General features: G+C 38.0%; 2 protein-coding genes across 5 annotated transcripts in view; one reads left to right on the forward strand and one right to left on the reverse strand.

The window, feature by feature from the left end:
• slc16a3b (solute carrier family 16 member 3b) lies at positions 1–7,019 on the reverse strand. Of its 2 annotated transcripts, none has more exons than XM_051913961.1 (5): positions 6,772–7,019; positions 3,717–3,965; positions 3,132–3,275; positions 2,275–3,048; positions 1–1,473 (listed from the first exon to the last, which is right to left on the reverse strand). In XM_051913961.1, exons 2-5 carry the CDS (start codon positions 3,937–3,939, stop codon positions 1,097–1,099), a joined length of 1,518 nt encoding a protein of 505 aa, XP_051769921.1. In that variant the 5' UTR covers positions 3,940–3,965; positions 6,772–7,019; the 3' UTR covers positions 1–1,096. The 2 variants fall into 2 exon arrangements, with proteins under 2 accessions (XP_051769921.1, XP_051769922.1); XM_051913962.1 differs by lacking the exon at positions 6,772–7,019 and adding an exon at positions 5,116–5,262.
• ccdc57 (coiled-coil domain containing 57) overlaps positions 5,895–20,881 on the forward strand; it is an 18,434-nt gene continuing 3,447 nt past the window's right edge. Inside the window, exons 1-19 of one of the 3 annotated variants that reach the window (XM_051913960.1) lie at positions 5,895–5,911; positions 8,817–9,276; positions 9,387–9,495; positions 10,215–10,316; positions 12,215–12,372; positions 12,452–12,526; positions 12,742–12,942; positions 13,397–13,555; positions 13,964–14,126; positions 14,390–14,512; positions 15,403–15,580; positions 15,704–15,895; positions 16,015–16,115; positions 16,367–16,567; positions 16,703–16,759; positions 17,315–17,537; positions 18,138–18,280; positions 18,546–18,674; positions 19,328–19,514. In XM_051913960.1, the coding sequence (XP_051769920.1) occupies positions 8,879–9,276; positions 9,387–9,495; positions 10,215–10,316; positions 12,215–12,372; positions 12,452–12,526; positions 12,742–12,942; positions 13,397–13,555; positions 13,964–14,126; positions 14,390–14,512; positions 15,403–15,580; positions 15,704–15,895; positions 16,015–16,115; positions 16,367–16,567; positions 16,703–16,759; positions 17,315–17,537; positions 18,138–18,280; positions 18,546–18,674; positions 19,328–19,514 (2,899 nt within the window). In that variant the 5' untranslated portion in view covers positions 5,895–5,911; positions 8,817–8,878. Of the gene's footprint in view, positions 5,912–7,698; positions 7,716–7,835; positions 8,350–8,816; positions 9,277–9,386; positions 9,496–10,214; positions 10,317–12,214; positions 12,373–12,451; positions 12,527–12,741; positions 12,943–13,396; positions 13,556–13,963; positions 14,127–14,389; positions 14,513–15,402; positions 15,581–15,703; positions 15,896–16,014; positions 16,116–16,366; positions 16,568–16,702; positions 16,760–17,314; positions 17,538–18,137; positions 18,281–18,545; positions 18,675–19,327; positions 19,515–20,881 lie in introns of those variants that run through there. The other 2 variants (XM_051913959.1, XM_051913958.1) reach the window with 2 other exon arrangements.

Here is a 20,881-nt window from a genome sequence, read left to right on the forward strand (position 1 = left end):
GAGAGGGAAGGATGTATTTATTTCTGAAGTGATTCACAAATTCTGTATGGCTACAAGACTTAAGGCACAACCAAAAATAGCTCAAGTGTCTTTAGAACATAGAAGAGGGTCCCTACTCACAAACTGCTGGTGAAAGATAAAACAAGGTAAAGTTTAGAAGGGCTTTAACTGTGCCACCATTTTCAAAGTCATGTAGTACTATTTGGTTAAAAAAAAAAAAAAAGAAATGCCCACTGAAAAACAATGAATTTAAATGAATGTTGAATGAACTAAAAATAAATGTTACATAACCAACATATCACAAGTACAAGCTGTGGTCCTCTCCTGATTGATGCAGTTGGTCTGAAAACACTGACATTTAGATGAATAAAATAAAATATGAGATGCAGCTGCCACCTCACAGCAACACTTCAATATAAATACTGATACTCTATACACACAAGTTTAAAAAAAAAAAAAAAAAAAAAAAAAAGTAACAGCTTTGTCCTCCAACAGTTATACTTTGAAAAGTGCCACAAAAATAAGCATATCTGAATTCTGTACATTCCTCAAAAACGTTTAATAAAAAAAAAAAAATTAAAAAAAAAAAAAAAAAAAATTTAAAGAGACTAAGAACCTCATTTGCATGTCATGTGTGGTTGGATTTGTCTAAACCACAGGACAAGCTTTAAAAATTCAGTGCGCTCTCAGGACCAGTTTAAAATGTAAAAGTAGATGATAAAAGATACTACAAACCAACAGTCCACATTAGCAAACACTGAATGCCACAAAGAAGCAAGCTGGTAATCTTCAGTATAATGTTGGTGCCCTGCTCTGATGTGGAGTGTATACTGACCAAAAATCTGATAGTATGAATAATTTAATCGGTTTTTGCAAGAACCTATTGAGAACATATCCTGTAATTTCTTAACATATGCAGGACAGTGACTGGCCTAAAATCCAGATGCATATGAAATATCTGAACTGCAGAGCAGGTCTGAAAGCGGTCCTCGCAACCACACTCAAAGCGCGATACAAAAAGCATTCACCACAACATCAAACGCACATCTGTGAGTCCTACTGGGGAAGCTCTGTCATAACTATTGTTCTAGTATCTTCACAGAGAGGATTCAGGTTCTACAGTCACACCGTTTAGTTCAGTCACCTTTTTGGAAGCGTTCTCCAACTCTATCGAGTCCAACTCTTTAACCTTTTTATTATCAGATTCTGTTGTTGCTTCCGGTTCGATGGCTTGCTTCTTATTCTCACCAGCACCACCTCCGTTGCCTTGGTCGTCCTGTGGCGCTTTGTTGAGCTCTTCCATCTCTGTCTCAGTAATGGCCATCTCCATCTTTGCTGGAGGGTCAGGCTCTTGGGGCTTTATTTTGATGAAAAGCAAGTTACAGATGCAGAGCACAAGGGCAGAGAGAACCACTTCACAACCGGCCAGCAGGAAGACATACTTGTAGTTCTTTGTGGCGTCCAGAAGGCGACCTGCAAGATGAAACGAGAAGAATGATATGAACTTCCCATATGGATTGGCCAATTGTGGTGGTGGCCATGACATGTCATGTCCATGACCTATGAACAGCAGCTGTCATTGTTGGGACACCTATAACAGTCCATTTGACCTTTGATGGTATAAATCCAAATAAGGAAGAACCATATGGTATTGTAAAAAAGAAGGTCCTTGCAACACTAAACAAAAAGGTCATATCTTTGTTTGTTTGTTTGTTTTTTGACCATTGGCATAGAGAATCTTTAGCTTTCATTGATTATTGATATATCCGACTGCAGATTTCTTTGAAAGTACTAAAATAATCGTTAATGGAACTGTTAAAGTCAGAATTAAACCGAAGCAGCAAAATATTTTCTTCCATATTGTGATATACATCTAAAATTTAACCAATTACCAGAGAAAAAAAAAAAACAAAAACAAAAAAAAACAATATTGGTTCCATCCATCGAATATGGATTTTCTTTCATTTATTTATTGCTGACATTAAAAAGGAAGAAATATATTGGGGGAAAAAAGGCAATTCTTTTGCCAAATGATGAGAATTCCATGAGTAAATCTGAATTTAACTACTGGTGCATTTTATTATTTATGTTCTTAGCAAATGATCAAAGATAGCATAATATTTAATAGATAGTAATTAACAGTTCTGAATAAGACTAGCTGAGACTAGCAGAGACAGTTTGGTCCTGTAAATATATACTTTAGTTGATTAAATGCTTATCTTATGACTTATATCCTTTTTTGACAGAAGACAGAAAATGAACTGCAGAACTGACCTGCTCCAGGTGGTCCCACCAACACAGCAATGGCTTCAACCAACAGCACCAAACCGATGGCACTGGAGAACTTCTCCGTTCCCACAATGGCCATCAACACTTCAAACTGTAAGGCTCCAACCATGCCATAGGAGATACCGAAGAAGATGCAGAACACCACGAGAGATGGATAATCTTTGGCCATGGAGCCGACAAGATCAGTGACGCCATTGAAGATCATAGCGAAACTGAAGAAGTAAACGCAGCGTGGCCTCACCCACTTGAGCCCAGCGATGATGCCGCACGTGGGCCTGGCGAACATGTCAATAAACCCCAGTATGGTGAGCAACAAGGAAGACTTTGTGTCCTCATTGCCCAGTTCCTTGGCATAGCTTACCACAAACACAGGAGGCACAAAAAGACCAAGCACCATAATGGCCGCGGCCACCGTGTAAATCACAAAGCCAGGATCTTTAAAGACAGTGAAATCAAGAAGCCTGGACTTTGGTTTGGGTTTCGTTTCTTTTTTCTCTTCCACCTCGCTTGTTTTTTTCGGTGCTTTCAAGGGCCTCATGAGAGCTCCACATGCACAGCAGTTCAGTAGTATCCCTCCAAGTATAAGGAAGCCTCCACGCCAACCATACTTGGATTGAAGAACCTGACCAAGAGGAGACAAACAGCACAGAGCCACGGGACTTCCTGCTGCAGCCAGGCCGTTGGCCAAGGGCCTTTTCTCACTGAAATATCTGTTCAGCATGATGAGGGATGGCTGAAAGTTCAGAGCAAGACCCAAACCTGGAGTACATCATATTTGAGAGTGTTAATATGTTGAAATTAAGTACATCAGCATTTCATAAGCATCACAAAACAGTGCTCACCTGTTATGACTCCTATGCAGAGATAGATGTGAATGATGCTGGTTGCAAAGGATGCCATAATCATACCCAGCGAGGCAAAAAGGCCCCCAACCATCATCACAGGGCGACACCCAAAACGGTTCACTAGGATGCTACATAGAGGTCCTGCATCAAGCAAACTACTGTTAGCATCCAGGATATTAAATAAAACAAAACAATGGACACTTAACATGCTGACATTGCACAAAAATCTTCAAGATGTACATGCTGAATTTGAGACTCTTTACTAAAAGTGAAGGGTTTTCATACTTTTTGATACTAATGAAAGCCAAATATGAGGATCCCCTGCTAAGGACCACCTTCTTAATACTGTTAAAAACCAGGGATGCCAATAGTATAGAATAAAATACTTGAATAATAGCTTGATTTCCAACTAGAAGGAATGGAACAGCAATATAATTTTAAGTGGAGGGGTTTTCAAAAAAATTCAAAAAACTATATTTTTCCCCTTACAAAATGTTCCACAGACTTCCCAATTTTGAAAACCCCTCTACTAGTGCCACATAATATTCTCAGTCCATCTCTGCTGCCAGTGGACATCCATACCTGAGCCATAAAGCATTGCAAGGAGGATGGAGGAGATCCAAGCAGTGTCACTGTAGCCCACTCCAAACTCCCGGATGAGCTCTTTGAAGAAGACGCTGACTGCTTTGGGAAATGCGTAGGAGAAACCAGTTATGACGAAGCAGCCGAAGAGGACAGCCCAGCCCCATCCTCCATCAGGTGCCTTGACCCCGCTGTCACCAGTGTCGACAACCGCTCCACCCATGATGCTCAGTACAGGTCAGGTCTCAGCTGCAACAAAAAGTGCATGGATGGTGTTTAATTCCACAGTAAATTCTGATTGGTCACATGGCTTTAAACGTATAAATTGACTACTGCTTGTGGATCATTAGTGCTCAACTGCCAAAATCATGCTTTGTTTACTGAATATCCCTGTACAGCAAGATCTGTTCTGTTTGCCTGGCACACTGGATTCACATTCTTTCTCATTCATGTTCCTGCCAAGAGCTGCTCTAGTAATTCTGGGTACAACCAGTATCACAACAAATTACAACTTTTAAAAAACCAAGCATCACAAGAGTAAATGATGTTGCTTCTAACCCAGAGTTTCTCAATCCTGATCCTGGAACACCATCAACACTATACATTTACACCTGATTAGTTGAATTATGAGCATTAGATGAAGGAGGAGCCCAAAACATGTAATGTTGGGTGGTGCTCCAGGATCAGAATTAGACTTAACACTTCTCTAACCTACTATGCAATGTGTGAAAGCATCATGCCCTTTCAAATGACTCTAAATAGGAGGAGCTGTCAGGCAGCTGCTGATGATTACCCAACTTCCTGAAGAAGTTTATCATCTTATCTCTTGCCACACAATCAACATAAAAAAAAAAAAAAAAAAAATGGTAGATACATTTTTATATATCAAAATGACAATGTAATGTGGAATTTAGCACATCTATAAAAATAAATAAATAAATAAAAAATCAATGACAGAATGGTCAGCCTTCTTACATTGACATTCTTAAAGGGCAATACTGCTCCATGACTGATCAATGAATGCTATGTACACTCATTTAAAGGATAAAACCTGTTTAAAGGATAAAACCAGTGCCAGCCAGTTTGTCATTCTGTATAATACCTAGGTAATGTATGCAATAATCACAAAAACGAGACATTTCATACTTCATGCACTCTATATATTCCCTAGGCATTCTAGGCATGAACCATCTCAGCATGGCCACTAAAACAGGTGTTATAAGTGTTTTTAAAAGCATAAAACAACCTTGAACTTATTTTTAGCAACATGCAAGTAAACAGAAAAAGGGTTGCACAACATGTTACGCACTGGAAATGAGTTGATCAAGAGCTATGATACAGAAGAACTGCATTAGGTAAGAGAAGGTCATGCAACCAATGTATTACATGTGCATCCTACCTTGCCTAAGGTCTCTGAAAACTGATTCTCTTTCACTGTTCTGAAGCTCCCACATATATTATCTACCTTGCCTCGGGGGCAGGCCAGGGGTGGGGATTGAGGGGGGCAAACCTCCAGTGAAAAAACTTTGTACCCTACAAGAGCCATGATATCCAACCTAAATTAAGACCCTGACATTTTCCCCATGTGCTACTGATTGCAATGACCAGAATCACCTCTCATGCAGTTAAGAGTAACTTGTGTTGTGTTTGTTCTCATCTTACATTGATTTTTATACAGAACTTGTAGCTGGAATTTAAATTATGTTTGGTTAAGGAGGAATTATGTAGGATTATGGTTTATTTTAGAACGGCCATTGAATTGTTTGTCTGAAGCAGGGCACAGCTGGCACTGCCTCTTTGTTAATGATGGACACTTTTTGCCATGTCCATACTAATTAGTGAAACACGCTGATTCTAATTTGTCAGTCGCAATGCAATGACATAAAGATTACTGATTATTTTGATTTACAAACATCTAATCAATGTATATCTAGGTCTATGTGTGAATTAAGAGGGTGATTTCAGTTTTTTATGATTATATTTATAAATGATTTGGGATATAGTAAGATGGTTAGGTATTATAAGAAGGTATTTAAAGCGGGTCTATATTATATATGCCTTCATCCTCTGATATTTCTCTCCCTGCAATACTCTACATTGGTCATTGGTTCTTAATATAACACACCTGATTTACATCATGAACTTAGTAGTAGATGCCCCAAGACCTAAAATGGATGTCAGAAAAAGAAATTAAGGTTTGAACCCTCTCAAAGGATATATAATATACAACTTGTAATAGTAATAGCGTCTATTTTTTCCTAAAAAAAAAAAAAAAAAAAAAAAATCAATTGCTTGAGGTGGTAACCATGGCAACAGTAGGCTGCTCGACCAGTTTGGTTCATTTCAGGAAGGGACACATAGATAGTCATTATTTGACAGTTCACTGCAGATTTAAGTACATACATAAATATCATAAACCCTTTGGTGTTTAAAAGTTAGCTAACTGTTCAAAATATATTTTCCGCTCGAAATACCTTTATAAAATCGACTCTCCAGAAAGTCACTGTACAATTTGAACACTTAATAATTACATTAACTAGTCTAATATGTGATTCTGTGCCTAAATATTTGTATTGTTTGAAGAGCTTTTGATGCGCCACCGCTCTGGTCTACGTGCTAAACGTGACTTCTATACCTTCTCTCCTCCACCAATAAGCGCTGACACCGGCACATCGATATATAAACAAAAGCCACACCATCCTCAAGTATAAATATTCTCAATTTAAACAATTTGTAGCACCATTGCATCGACAACTACTCGAAGATTACACACTAATGTCAGACTATCACATGTGACAGTTGTATCGGTATGTGGATTATTCACGACATGTTAGGAATGTTATTAGAAATACACGGTGTATATTTTCAACGATAAATGGACACAAGAATATTCTTTGTGTTTCTGAACCAAAACCTGTTCGTTTTCATCAGTCAATCTCATTCTCCATTGCAGCCCACCGGCATTCAGCATCCCGACGCACGCGCAAAAATCACCCAATCATTATCTCAGAAAACATGTTAACATATTTAAAGGCATCAGTCCTCATATACATACCTTAGCAATACTCTGTGATGAAGGTTATTCTCTGTCTGATGATGCCCTCTGGCACCAGGACCATCACGTTCGGACGGCACACATCTTTAGAAGAAGCACTTGAATGAGGTCTGTTCATCTGACTGTAGTGCTGTGATCTCACTGCTGTAGCCTGTTCTGTCAGCGCTGAATCACTTGAGTCACGCTGACGTGCAGCCAATGATGCGTCTGTGAGAGGAGGACGCTACGTGCGTTTCTCCACTGCTCTCTCTCATCCCTATTCAAACCATGTGCCTAGGGGATTTGAAGGGGATTTACGTAGCCTACCTTACCTTCATGTATGAAGCAGCTTTGTTTCGCATTATTAGCTTAGCTGGGTACTGAACAACAATATTATTTGACAGTTTCCCTCACACAAATATGGCACACATATCACAGTGACGCAGTAAAATTCTTGCAGAGTTGAAAAACAGGATGATGACACTTATTTTGTAATTCAGCAATTTGTCATCACAACCTCCAAACACTTAGATACAAGGTTTACAGTAATATTACGCTCATAGAGAGACGTTTTGTAGAGAGCGTAAAACATACAGGCAGGTAGGCCTGAAAAATAGAGAAGAGAAACATTTGTTTTCCTTGTAGCATCCATCTAAATAAAACTAAATAATCATTTACATGCTATATTTAATGAATAAATGAGAGAAAGGGCATAATTTGTACACTGCAAGTACGGACACATATTAGAACGTGACAGCAGGCAGGTAGGAATCACGTGAATCAGGTGTCTTATTTCCTTTTGCGTCAGTTGCTTTTGTTCAGTTTTTGCAAACCGGAGGAAAAGTTGTATCGCAGCCAGGTTTGGAAAAATACTAACCAGTGTAGAAGCAAAACTGTCTGAGCTTGTTATAATTCTGGCAGGGAGGTACTCAATGTCGCCTACATAAGCATGATAGATTTGAAGGGTAAAACTTTTATACTTTATCAGTAATTTAGTACTACAAAAAAAAAAAAAAACTATTTTGATACCAAATAACAAAGAATTTTCCATGACTTATTGTGACTTCTTATTAATATTTATTTTTCAAACAAATGTCTCGGAAACATTTTATAACTTTACGATAAGCCTGATGAGTTTATTGCGGTAAACACTAGTCATGCCATAAATAGAGCATAATCAGAACAGAAGTAAACTCATAATTTCCGCCTTTCTAAGTAAGCAGATGACGCTCAGTAGTAAAAAGGAACTCCTGCGCGAGAGGAACTAGATTCAACCAGTTCACCCAGAACGGATGTTGCCGCAGACGCCTTTTGTTTCTATGGAAACTCTCATAGTTCTGTTGGTGCCGAGCAAAAAAAAAACTTATGCTATGCCCTAGCTGGTTAGCTAAGCTGACCTAAACGTTCAATGCCAACTATTTTAGACATATTCAGCAGCTTCCTTCCAGAGTATTTGTGTATTTTGACTTTTACGCAGTTCCGGTCACCTTTATTTATGACACAAACATGAAACAATAGAATATTCGCTGTGCTATATGCAAGCTAACCGGAGAAAATACACTTCACTTAATTCATTCTTGACCTGATATACACATGAAGGTAAACTAAATAACTATTTTAATTCTGTGAAATAGTTTAAAATTAATAGTTTTTTTAATAGTTTAAAAAGCGTATGTTCGTGAATTTAGCCTTGTTGTTTTCCATATGAGCTATCGCTAAAAACTGCCTGACCACTCTGACAGTTCAGTGTTTTGACTATTAAAATTTGTATGTGCACAAATTTTATGTTAGTTGTTTTGTTTCATTCTTTTAAGATCACAAAGGATATAATTCAAGCAACATGTCATTATCAGATGCCTAATTACGAACTGCTATAGATAATTTCTTTTTATAAATATATATATATATATATATATATATATATGTATGTATGTATGTATGTATGTATGTGTGTGTGTGTATTAACCATTTTATGTCTTCATATGATGTGTGGGGTTTCATTTAGCATGTTTATTTCAAAATATCCTCTGATGGGCACTTTGTAATTTGTTAACTTGTTTTTACAGATTTGCTGTAACAGGATGTCAGGTCTTGTAGTGCCCCGTTGTTCAACATCTGCTTCGTAACAATGCAGGAAGCTGTGGACCTGGAGGCTCAACTGGCTTGTAAAGAAAGAGAATGGAAAGAACTTCAGGCTTTGCGGATCCTACAACTGGAGACTGCTCTAAATGAAGCCACATCAGAGCTGTCCACCCAGAGAGAGCGTTTCCTCCGCTTGCGTGATGACTTCAAGTATAATCTACGTGTGTTGGAGGAGAGGGACAAAGAGCTGGAGCGTTATGATGCCTTGGCAGCCCGTGCTCAGACGGAGGACAGTGTCAGACGGGAAGAGGTCAGTGAGCTGAGGATTGAGATTGCAAAACTCCAGGATGCCCTGGAGGAGCAGCAGAGGGTGAAGGAGGACATAGAAGTGCAATATCAGAAGAGGGGAGTCGAGCATAGAGTCAAATTGGAAAAAGTCCAGAAGTATGACCTTATTTCTCAGGCTCATCCATGTTTGGTCATTCAAATTGATTTCTAAACTGATGTTTTTTTTTTTTTTTGTAATATTGATGACATTTGTTCTTGCTTTGTAGCATCATGGAAATTGAGATTCAAAAACTCAGGGAGGAGAATGAAACATTGAGACGGGATCTCCAGCGGCGAATTAGAGAATCTGACGGGGAGCTGGCACTGCAGAAACAGGTATTGCTGTCACCCGCAAGATGGTAGACACAGTCTTGAGATGGTAGACACAGTCTTGTGGGTGAAATCCATACCTGGCTGTAAATTTGTTGTTCAAATAGCTGAACTATATTTAACTTGACACGTAATGGCCAAACACTTCTGTCTGCACATGAATGACTGTACATAATAAAACATAATAAAATCACTGCCACAGAAAAACAAACAAACATTGACCTCACTAATTGACTAGACCAATATTGTGGCCAATCCCTAAATTTAGGTTACAGAATCTAAAGCTGGAACATCTTGCATATTTACAGTTATGGTGCTGTTTCTGGTCTAAAAATGAATCCACAGTGTATGTCCTGGGATTAATGCCAGGACATTGTATGTTATTTAAAGTAAACCTACTGACCTAAAAGGATTCCAGATGGCAGGAGCTCTTATTCGTTGAGCTGTTTCAACTAATCACTAAAGCAATCCTCACCTCACTCTGTGAAGTAAAATGATAAGGCCGTAAAGGATCACAGATAATGTTGGTGAACCAAAGCTATTTATGCTGTAGTGCATTCAGGTCAGTTCGAAAATAGGTTATTGTTTAATGTTAGTGTCACTTGACTTTTGACATTTGAGTGTTGTTTGAGTACAGGCATATAAGCGTTTCATAAAACTCTTTATGACGGCATTACTAGTGTCATTTATATACAATGGGTGTTGTAAATTGCAATCCACAACAGGAAATGATGGCAGATTTCGACACTGAAATGAGGAAGCGGGAGCATGAATTCCATCTGAAACTGGACGAAATGAACAGTGTGGTTCTCTCACATGAGCTCAAAGTAAGACTCGCATCCCATCACAACTCTTATGAACTTTATGTTGGAGGTCAGGGCCGTTTAGACCATTGGTTGTCAACCTTTTTGACTCCAAATTTGTACCTCTTGTACTTATTTTTAGTGTTTTTAGCATTCTAATTAAGATTATGTTAATATAACTAAATTTAATTTTTTTTAAAGACACATTGTGGCCCCCTGGAAGTTTTCTACAGGCCTCCAAGTGGACCCCTGGTTGAGAACCACTGTTTTAGACACTACATGGCCAAATGTATGTGGATGAATTGAAAAGTCCACATGAATGATGAATTGGAATGCCGACGTGAGCTAGGCCCCATTCTCCAAATGTCAGTGGTTAAACTCATACTCGTATCTCAGGGGTGTCCAAACTTGGTCCTGGAGGGCCACTGTCCTGTTGAGTTTAGCTGCAACTTGCTTCAACACACCTGCCTGGAAGTTTCTAGTATTCCTAGTAAGACCTAGCTGGCTCAGGTGTGTTTAATTGTGGTTGGAGCTAAACTCTGCAGGACAGTGGCCCTCCCGGAGCAGGATTGGACACCTCTGTCATATCTGAATGGGAGCACATTCCCACAGCCAGGTTTTAACTTATTTTTGAAAGCCTTTCTAGAAGAATGGAAGCTGTTAGAGAGCACATATAGGTGTGATGTTTAGGTATTACACATATTTTTGGCGATATTTATTTATTTATTTATTTATTTTATTTATTTGACCTTTATTTAACCCACAAGTCTTCAACCCTGCTCCTGGGGACTCACTGTCCTGCAAAGTTTATTTCCAACCTGCTTTAGCATACCTGCCTGTGTATTTTCAAGCGTTCCTGAAGTGCTTGATTAGTTGCTTCAAGTGTTTTTTAACAAGGTTGGAGCTAAACACTTCAGGACAGTGGGTCCCCAGGAGAAGGGTTGAAGACCTCTGATTTAACCAGGAGAAAACCTCACTGATATTAAAAATCTCTTTTACAGGAGTGTCCTGGCCAAGATAGGCAGTCCAGATTTACAAATACACATATACAACAACGACAACATATAATAAAAGAAACATAAAACGTACAACCTCAAACATCATTTACACATCATTGATTCATTCTCTAGATCACACATGACAATTTAAAAAAGACTGAAAAAGACACCAAAAGAATGTAGGATCAGTTTAGTTTGAAGAAAATTGCAGTCCGAGGGGGCGGCATATTATGTTTTACCAAGTTCAGTTGTAACAAGAGGTACATAAAGATTATATAGCAGGGGTGTTCTAACCTTCTCCTGGAGGACTGTTCTGTAGAGTTTAGCTCCAATCCTAATTAAACTGACCTGAACCAGCTAATCAAAGGGTGCATCTCAATCAGATCCCTAGTTGAGTAGTCAAGGCACTGATTAGGGAGTCAGCCATTTTAAGGGAGCATCGATGCTCACTATGTAACCTTCATGGAAGTTAACAATCACGTGAGCCAACTCAATACACATCATGCTAAATAACATAAACAAATAATGTCAGAAAGATATCTGTGCTGCAGTTGTTCATAAATGCGTTGTACAATGTCCTCATTTTGCCACGTTGTCATTTTGCCAGAAATAGAGCCATCAGTGTCCCTATATGTAGTGAGCCAGGGTCCTTACTGTACTTACTAGTGCCCGAATTTGTGTGCATGATATACTGATTCATGACCTAGGGAGCTGAATGAGATGCACCCAAGGTCTTCAGACTCCCTAGAAACTTCCAGGCAAGCCTGTTGGAGCTGGTTGGAGCTAAACTCTGACCCTCCAGGAGCAGGATTGGACACCCCTGCTATATATTATATTTTAGTCTTGTATAGTCAAAATATATTGTAGTCTTAGTGATCTCTTGCATGGATTAATTTGAGTTTAATTTTAATATTAATTGTCTAGGAGAAGCTGTTGAGCAAAGAGCTGGAGGTCCATGCCAAAGCTCACTGCCAAGCCACAGAGGCCCTGCAGGCCTCTGAAGAACTTTACCAGCTGGCTCAAAAAGAGATTCAGCACAGAGACTGGGACCTAAAGAACACCACTGCAATGAAAGACTCCAGGTAAACTGACACATGCATTCGAAAAAAGTTTTATATTTCGAATTTTGAATGTAATAAGATAATGATTACTGTTTTACAGGATAAAAGAGCTTGAGGTCACACTAAAACAAATGGAGAACAATTGTAAAAAAGAGCAAGAAGCCTACAACAGGAAGTAAGTACTACATCTAGAATTTGGGATGCTCTGTCCAGTTCCTGTAATTAAACATACAGTAAAAGCAAGTGACAAGCGTTTGTATATCCTAATGACAAATTAAAAAAACTGTTGAGGTTATGAACCTTTTCTTGGTAGATTAATATGCATAGCTCATATTACTTTGGGTAGTCCAGCATGTCTTGCTCTGATGTTTAGAAATTTAATATTTGCAGGCATGCAGAGCTGGAACGAAGGTCTCGGGAGAGAGAGGATGCACTGGGTATCATGAGAGAGGCTCATGCCAGGGAGCTCCAAGAGGAGAGGGGGGAAATCTCAGAATTGCAGGCCCAACTGGACAGGATGATCCTGGACCATGAAAGGAGAGAAAAGAGCCATACGGATGACCTCCACCACAGAGATCAGCAGATACAAGAGTAAGACTCAGACATATCAAAATTGAAATGACTATTTATAGAAATGTTCTGTGGTTCATTTTTACTTGCCAAGCTGTGTTTTAGAGTACATATTATCTCATAAAGATGCAATGAAATGCAAAATGGTCCATCTGTGTATATGGAAGGCGATGCATTGGCCATGGCTCCTGCTGATGACTAAATTAGTGTAAATACATTGAGAGGAAATATGTGGGTGTCTCTGAGAACTAGGATTATATAACATGTTTAAAATTCAAGGCCTCAAGGTAACAAGTTCTACTAATTTTTCTGTGCTCATAATTTAATGTTTTTTAAATTGAGATGCACAGGCTAAGACAGGCAAAAAGGCTGCTGTTAGACTTATCTATACTCGATCGAGAGCCTTAACTTGTGTTTGGTACCACAGATGTAACCACATCCAACTTAGATTTTAATCTCTTATTTGATACTGAAGGCTCAGAATCCAGCTGGAAACAACTCGATCTGGCTGGGATACTTACATCAAGCAGGTCTCCAAAGAAAATGTTGCCAAGGATACAGAGCTGCTTTCTGCAGGGGAGAGAGAGGCCAAAGTGAGAGCAGAGCTGGAAAGGTGTAAAGAGGACATAGAGAGGTGAGGGGTCACAAGATGAATAATTGCATTCCTTTTTACACAACATTTAAATTAAACTGCATTATACTGTGAGAAATAAAAGTGTGAATAGGAATGCACCAATAATAAAGTTATAGCCGATAAAATATTGTTTATGTAATGGCCGATAACCAATAAATGTCAGATATTAAAAATATATACTATTTTTATCTAAATAAATTAAAAATAAAACACTAAAAAGCCTATAATCAGTCATTTTTAAATATTTCAATTAAAGTGCATGCATCAAAATTCTAACATACACTAATGTAATATTATAATGTACACATCTAAGAGAAAAAGAGCATGCACAATTAAATATACAATATCGGCTGATACCAATAAATAAAATAAAAAAATACTTTAAAAAAAAAAAGTAATTTCTGTCAGGTATAAGCAGCAGGTGTCTAGTGGTCTGCAGAGGGAACAGGCACTGGAGCAGAAGAGAGTTCAGCTGGAGTTGGACTGGGAGCGGCGCTGTGAGGAGGTGCGTTCTGAGCACTACCTGAGGAGCGAGGAGCTCATCCAAAACCTTACTCAGGCCAGGGACCAGGTGAGCTGATGCACAGTCAGACAGTAAAAAATAAAAGTAGTAAAAATATTCTTAAAAACAGTCAAAATAAAATAACTTCATGAATAAAGGAAATTTTTTGTAATGTAATCTGTAGTTCAGTTCTAGCAAAAATATCTATTTTTTCACTAGTGCCATGACCTCTATTTTCTTATCAGTCAGTGTTTCCCACAACCTTCTGGACTTGGTCAGAAGGCTATTCTGTGTAAGGAAGTAATGTTTTATGTTTGGTTATTTTCCCTAAGGTAAATGCTGAGTTGAGAGAGAAGGAACGAGAGTTGGAGGAGACGGTGACACTGCTGAAAAGTGTCACTGTAGAGCGAGATCAGGCACTGCGTGGAACCAAACCAGCACTAACTGAAATTCAGGTTAAACCACACACAGCTTTCTCTGTTACACCAACCAGACTGATATTTAATACTACAAAGGAACCTGCTACCATTTAGAATCTGCTTTAGCTTTGGAAAAAAAACAAACGTGCTATGATGACAGCTAAAAATCTGGTGGGTATCCTGTCCAACAATTCTCCGGGTTTCACGCCAAAGTGTCTGAAGAGTAGGAGTCACACAGCATATGAAGCGAATCATCTGACCCTGAGTTGCCCGTGGAGGATTGTTTCTGTCTAGTTGCTTAGAAAAGCTTAAATTACTATTTAAATAAAACAGCAGACATTGTCAGTGTCAACAGCATTTTTTTAATCTAAGACCTAAGAATAATTCTATTACAGCTTTTATGAAGTGATATGTCATAATTAGCTGAGAATAGAGTTCTGTGGTTGTTCATATCTGCCCTGTCAGCTATTTGGTAGGTCGTTTATCAAGAAACATTTAAGATACTTTAAATAGTATGTCAGCAGAAGATGGCCACTAACAGAATGTTACTTTGAAAGTTCACAATCTCCCTGGACATTATGTGCAAGGAAAGGTTATATCCATAACACCACATATCCATATATTCAGCACAGCATAACTAGTCTTATGTATCAGCACTTTAAATTGCCAGCTGGCATTTTTTTTTCCAGCGACCATAGTCTGACTGTAAAATAATACATGTTTTTTTTTTTTAGCACACATATTATGTTTGTGGTGTTTGTTCAGCTTGTTGACTGATTAAAAATTCAGATCTTTAAAAGTGTCAACATGCACAATCTCTTGCCTCCACCTAGTGGTAGCTAATTGGCTTATACCATCATCTGATTCTTTCACTACTACACCTCTCTGTCTTGCATAACATAAAACAATGTGAACTTTTCCAACAGGCATCTGCAGTAGACAGCAGCAGTTTCCCATCAGAAGAGATCAGGAGACTCCAGCAGCAGAACAGCAGTCTCAGAGCAGTTGTGACTGAAATGAGGAAAGAGATGGAGAACTTGAGCAAGCAGATGACTGTAGCTCAGAGTCATAACCAGACCACAAATCCAGAGCTCAGCACTGCAGGTACAAGCGGTCACCAGAGCAATAAGGAAATAAAAGAAACTTAAAAGAATATTTCCCCACTTTCAGAAATGTCTTAATTTGTTGAGGAGAATTAGGAATTTAAAATAATATTTTGGGTTTCAGGGACTACAGACTACAGTCAAGCTTTGGAGAAAGAGATCCAGGAGCTTAAGGCCAAATGTCGTGATCTTGAGGAGCGGCTGGAGGAGTCTTCCAAGACAGTCAATACTGTTAACAATCCTTCCCTTGCGTTCCCTGTTTCCCTTGACAATGCTTACCTTCAAAACCACATTAGATCACTTAATGAGACCATAGGTGATTTAAAAATATAAGCTCAAACCTTCATCAAACATGATCTGTTATGTAATACTGTGGTTTGATGATTTTTGTCTTGGTAGGAGCACAGTGTTTTAAAGAAGAGTGTTTGTTTGCAGGTGGGCTACGAGTGGAGAAAGTAGCCAGTGCTGCTGCTCTAAAGAAACAGGAAGTGAGACTGGCTCATTTGGAGTCTGCTGTGGAACAGCTTACCCAGCAGGTAATGATTTTAGCCCAACTTACCCCAAGCATCCAATAATTAGAAGGCCATAATATTTTGTAATTCTTGTTCAGATGGAAACACTTTTAACAGATAACACACTTACCAGTTAATTCAGTGCTTAGATTCAGTGTGGTGTCAGTATACATGATGCGCTCCAGTTGCTTTTTGTGTGTTCTTCAGTGGCATTTCATGATCAATTAGGCAGAGTTGGCTATTCTGAATATATACTGTATATATGATTCCTTCAGTGTTACTCAAAACACATGGAGAATGAGAGCTTACGTCTAGAGCTGGCCAATCACAAGAGGGCAGCAGCAGCTGAAGAATTGAAGCTTAAGCAAAGAGTGGCAGCTACTGAGCTGGAGTTGAATGAAGTGAGACAGGAAGCAGAAGAGTACCAAAAAGGCAGTTTGCTCCACAACCTGGAGACCGTTGCCCTTGGCAACCAGGCAAGTTTTAAGTATATTTAAATTGAAATGATACTTCGAAATAAATGCAAATGAAAGACATGATCTTTTCTGCCTTAAAAAAACAAAATTATTAATATATTTTATAATATATTTTACAATTTGTCTTGTGTCCAGGTGTCAGCACTGAAGGTTGACCTTGCAAGCAGAAGAGAGCCCATTGTCCTTAATCAGGTACAGCATTTTAGTGCACCATGATATACTGTATGTTCATAATGAAATATAATATAATATAATATGAACCTTAAAACTTATAAAACTATGGAGCCCCATGCATTTTTCCCATGCAGGAAAAAATATCTATATAGCGTGGCCACTGGCCACAAATTAACAGTTCATTCCCTCGTTTTACAAAATCGTGCCCACAAATTAATAATTTGTTCCCTTGTTTTAGTTAAATCAAAATGAGGGAGCAAATTAGTAAACATGGCCATGATTTACTAAAACGAGGGATTGAATGAATAAGTTGTGGGAAATAATTCTTAATTTGTGGCCATGCTATACTAAAATGAGGGAATAAATTCTTATTCGTGGCCTATATATATGTATGTTTGTCCTTGTCACATGCGTGACTCTGTATTTAATCAGAATCCGTTGCCAACTGGTTGTATCTGCAGTTAGGACTACTGACTAAACAGTATTGTCAGTATATATTACTAACATGAATTGTTTCCAATCAGAAGTATGCCCTATGGTTACCTAAACAAGAATGTCTGTTTGGTATTTAAGAGTGAGATGGTAAAGCAGCTTCAGGAGGAGAACTTGTCCCTGAGACAGCAGCTACTGCTGCTGCAGAGTTCAGCCAGAGGGGGCGCAATGGGTGATGTTGCCCTGCTTCAGTCAAAGCTCAAACAGGCTGCACGCTTGATCTCCGGCCTCAGTCAAGACAAACGGCAACTCATTGAAATGGGCAACAGGCTCCGGGCTCAGCTGATAGAAGCAGGACTGGAGGGTTAGTATTGGTTTTGAAGTGTACTATTTGGTTTCATTAGTATTCCCAACCAAAATGAATTCAAATGTTTTAAATTATGTAAGGAATTATCTCTGGCTCAAGAGGGATATAAAGAACCCTCTTCTGTTATTTTGTGAAAGGGCACATGGGGTTAATTCACATAATTCACCTCTCATTGTTATGCTGGTGCCCCATCACAATGGGCTGATCCATGTTTGTATCAGAGGATTAAAGAAGCCTTAGTTTGATTCTCAATAGAGAGCCCAATGCTTATTTGTCCCGGAAATTCTCCATGCTTTGTGTGTTTTGCCTTGCTTCAAAACGGTTTATGTTATACAACTTATAGTAAATAAATCAAATCATCATTGAATATCAACAACACATTCCAAAATTTTTACTTCCTACATCCCCAGTTGGATATGTCCTGTGCATTTACAGCCAAACTTATCAATTAAGTTATTAAAATTTCCTAAATGGACATCAGGGATGCAAACGATCACCTTTATGTACATTTTTTTTATTCTTTAATTCAAAATATGCCCTTTAAAGCCTTTTCATGTAGTTACAGAATTTTTTTTTTTTTTTTTTTTTTTTTTCCAGTTCCACGACACTCAAAGATCATTCTCAAACCAAATGATCCAGAGCACAGCTTGGAAAAAGACCCCTCTCAACCCGAGCATGGGGTACAGCCAAAGAGCCGCTTATCAACACTGGAACAGCTACAGTACCAGCTAACCACTCAGGTGACTTAGGCAGGAGAGGGACTTTAATCAAGTTCACTGTATTGATACAGAGAATATATTTCATCATATTAATCAGTTTGGCCTGTGCAAATGTACTGAGTTGAAGATTTAGACACAGCTTTTATGCAATGTTACTCTAAGTCAAGGCCACTGGAGCATGGCAAAGGTCAGCGATCACTCCGTTGTCAGATGCATGAAGATACATGGTTGATTATGATCAGACAAGAATGATATTGAAATATATTTGTTTTGAATCTTACCCTAGGAGCTACAATATGCACAGCGAGATCAGAGTAAGAAAACAGAGATTATAGTCCGTCCCCAATTCTCTGAGAGTGAGAGTTCAGTTAAAAAACGAACCACCAACCCATGGGAGCCACCAGTCAGAGTCCAGGTACTATGACTTCCCCACCCCATAAATATATTTTACACATACACTAATGTTCAAAAGTTTATTGTCAGTGCATTTTTTAAAGAAATTTTAATTTTATTCAGCGAGGATACATTAAATTGATCAAAAGTGAGATTTATAATCTATGTTTTCTATCTATGTTTATAATCTATTTATAATTTGTTTCTATTTCAAATAAATGTTTTTTTTTTTTTTAACTTTCTATTCATCAATGAATCCTGAAAAAAAATGCATCACAGTTTCCACCAAAATATTAAGCAGCAAAACTGTTTTCAATATTGATAATAATAAGAAATACACCATCTGAGCATATTAGAATGATTTCTGAAGGATCACATGATTGAACTGGAGTAATGGCTGCTGAAAATTCAGCTTCGCTATCACAGGAATAAATTGCATTTTAAAATATATTAAAATAGAAAATAGTTACTTTAAATTGTAATAGTATTTCACTAAATTAGTTTTTACTGCATTTTTAATCAAATAAATTCAGCCTTATTGAGCATTAAACTTAAAAAATCTTACCAACCCTAAACGTTTAAAGGTAATCTATGTAATTTTATTTGGTATAAAGAGAGTGAATCTATTGTAGTTGTTTCAGTGTTTTAATTCTTTTTCTCTGTTCCTTCCTCAAGTCTGTGGGTAGTAAAGAAAACACTCCGCCGCAGCGGAACCAATCTGGAGCTCCGGTACGACTGCCCGGGTCATCACACATTCTGCTGTCATCTACGGGCACCGATGATTCCCTAAAGGATGTGTGGCAGATGTTGGATCGAGGTTTGAGCTCCTCTGTGTTTTCTCCAAGTGACAGTGAGGACAAAGGTAAGCAGAAAAGTCATAAATGGGCCACTTCAGTCTTCAAACCATTTATATTCAAACATAACTGTTGTATGGTGCCTGCTATTTTGATGACTTAATAGGATGTTTAAGTACAAGTCAGTAAGCTAAAATATGATTAAGCAACTTCCTTTGGAGTTCTCCTCTCATAACTAACTTTATATCACTTATTCACTGTTTAGCCATGTTGAATGAGTGAATGGATAACTGCACACGTTTCTCTGAGTGTGAAATTTCATCACTTGATTTGATTTAAATTTGAGGAATCATGACAGAGCTGCATGATTGGATTCGAGACCAAAGGAAAGTTGCCAAATCTATGGACATAATGTTGATAAAACCATAGAGCCATTTGATTTTTTTTTTTAAATCAGTCAGATCAGATTTACACTTGTCACTTTTATGGACATTGTCATTTACTGGCATTAAATAATGCCTTGTCATTAAAGGCTGATTTTGAATGAGAATTGTCTATACAGGCATATTATTTAATATGTAAAGTTCTCTTTAGACATTGTATTTCATATTGAAGTAACTTTCTTTAAATTATGGCTCTTTAAAGGTGGCGTCACATCATGATGGTACATCAGTTTCATCAGACAGCTGATGAAACATTTAGAGTGGCAAAATGTCTTCAATAAATTGAATACAAAGTCCAGTTGCTTTGACTAAAAATATACCAGACATGATTTTTACCTCTATGTACCTTGGACCGACATTTGCATCATTTGAAATCCTTGGCACTGAAACAGGTACTTGCAGTGCTGACTGATGGATTGACACTCTGTCTGCATGCCTAGGATTCAGACTTATGTACTCTGTAATAAGCCATGAGCCCAGGCAAGAGGTTCAGTATCAGCGTTGCTTCATAGTACATCATTTAGTCCAAATATTAAATGATGTTTACTTAGAGAGCATTTCAGCATCAGTCACATGCACAAGTGAAGAATCAGAAAGATACAGAAATAGACAGAAGCTAACATCTGAATACAAGTGCCATTGACCACTGTTTGTGTCAATGACAAATAAAGATATCTGAGAAGATAAGGAGAAATCTTTTAAAAATAGAATTTAAAACATTTGTACCAAGGTTTTTGGAATGTATACTGTCTTGATGTCACATGGTTTTGGACCTTTTTTTTTTAACATATTCTACAACAATCTTGATTTACTCTAACAATTTTTGGTGGTTTAAACAAAAATGTACAAAAAATGTTTTCAAAACATGCTTTTTCTTAAAAAGGTCAAATATTGTAAGAATTTCTGCCTTTTCATTTTTATTTTTTTACAATCTTTCACCACAGTTTTTTTTTACTTTAAGCACCACCAAAAATATTAAAATGACTTTTAAT

Source organism: Ctenopharyngodon idella, chromosome 12 (genome assembly GCF_019924925.1).
Source record: "Ctenopharyngodon idella isolate HZGC_01 chromosome 12, HZGC01, whole genome shotgun sequence".
Classification (NCBI taxonomy): Eukaryota; Metazoa; Chordata; class Actinopteri; order Cypriniformes; family Xenocyprididae; genus Ctenopharyngodon; species Ctenopharyngodon idella.

What these genes read in the sequence shown, in the direction of transcription:
- slc16a3b (XM_051913961.1), bottom strand. Translation starts at nt 3,939, where the DNA reads ATGGGTGGAGCGGTTGTCGACACTGGTGACAGCGGGGTCAAGGCACCT. An exon ending in CTGCATAGGAGTCATAACAG is followed by an intron (nt 3,049 to 3,131) that starts GTGAGCACTGTT and finishes GATGTACTCCAG; the next exon opens with GTTTGGGTCTTGCTCTGAAC. An exon ending in GGTGGGACCACCTGGAGCAG is followed by an intron (nt 1,474 to 2,274) that starts GTCAGTTCTGCA and finishes TTCATCTTGCAG; the next exon opens with GTCGCCTTCTGGACGCCACA.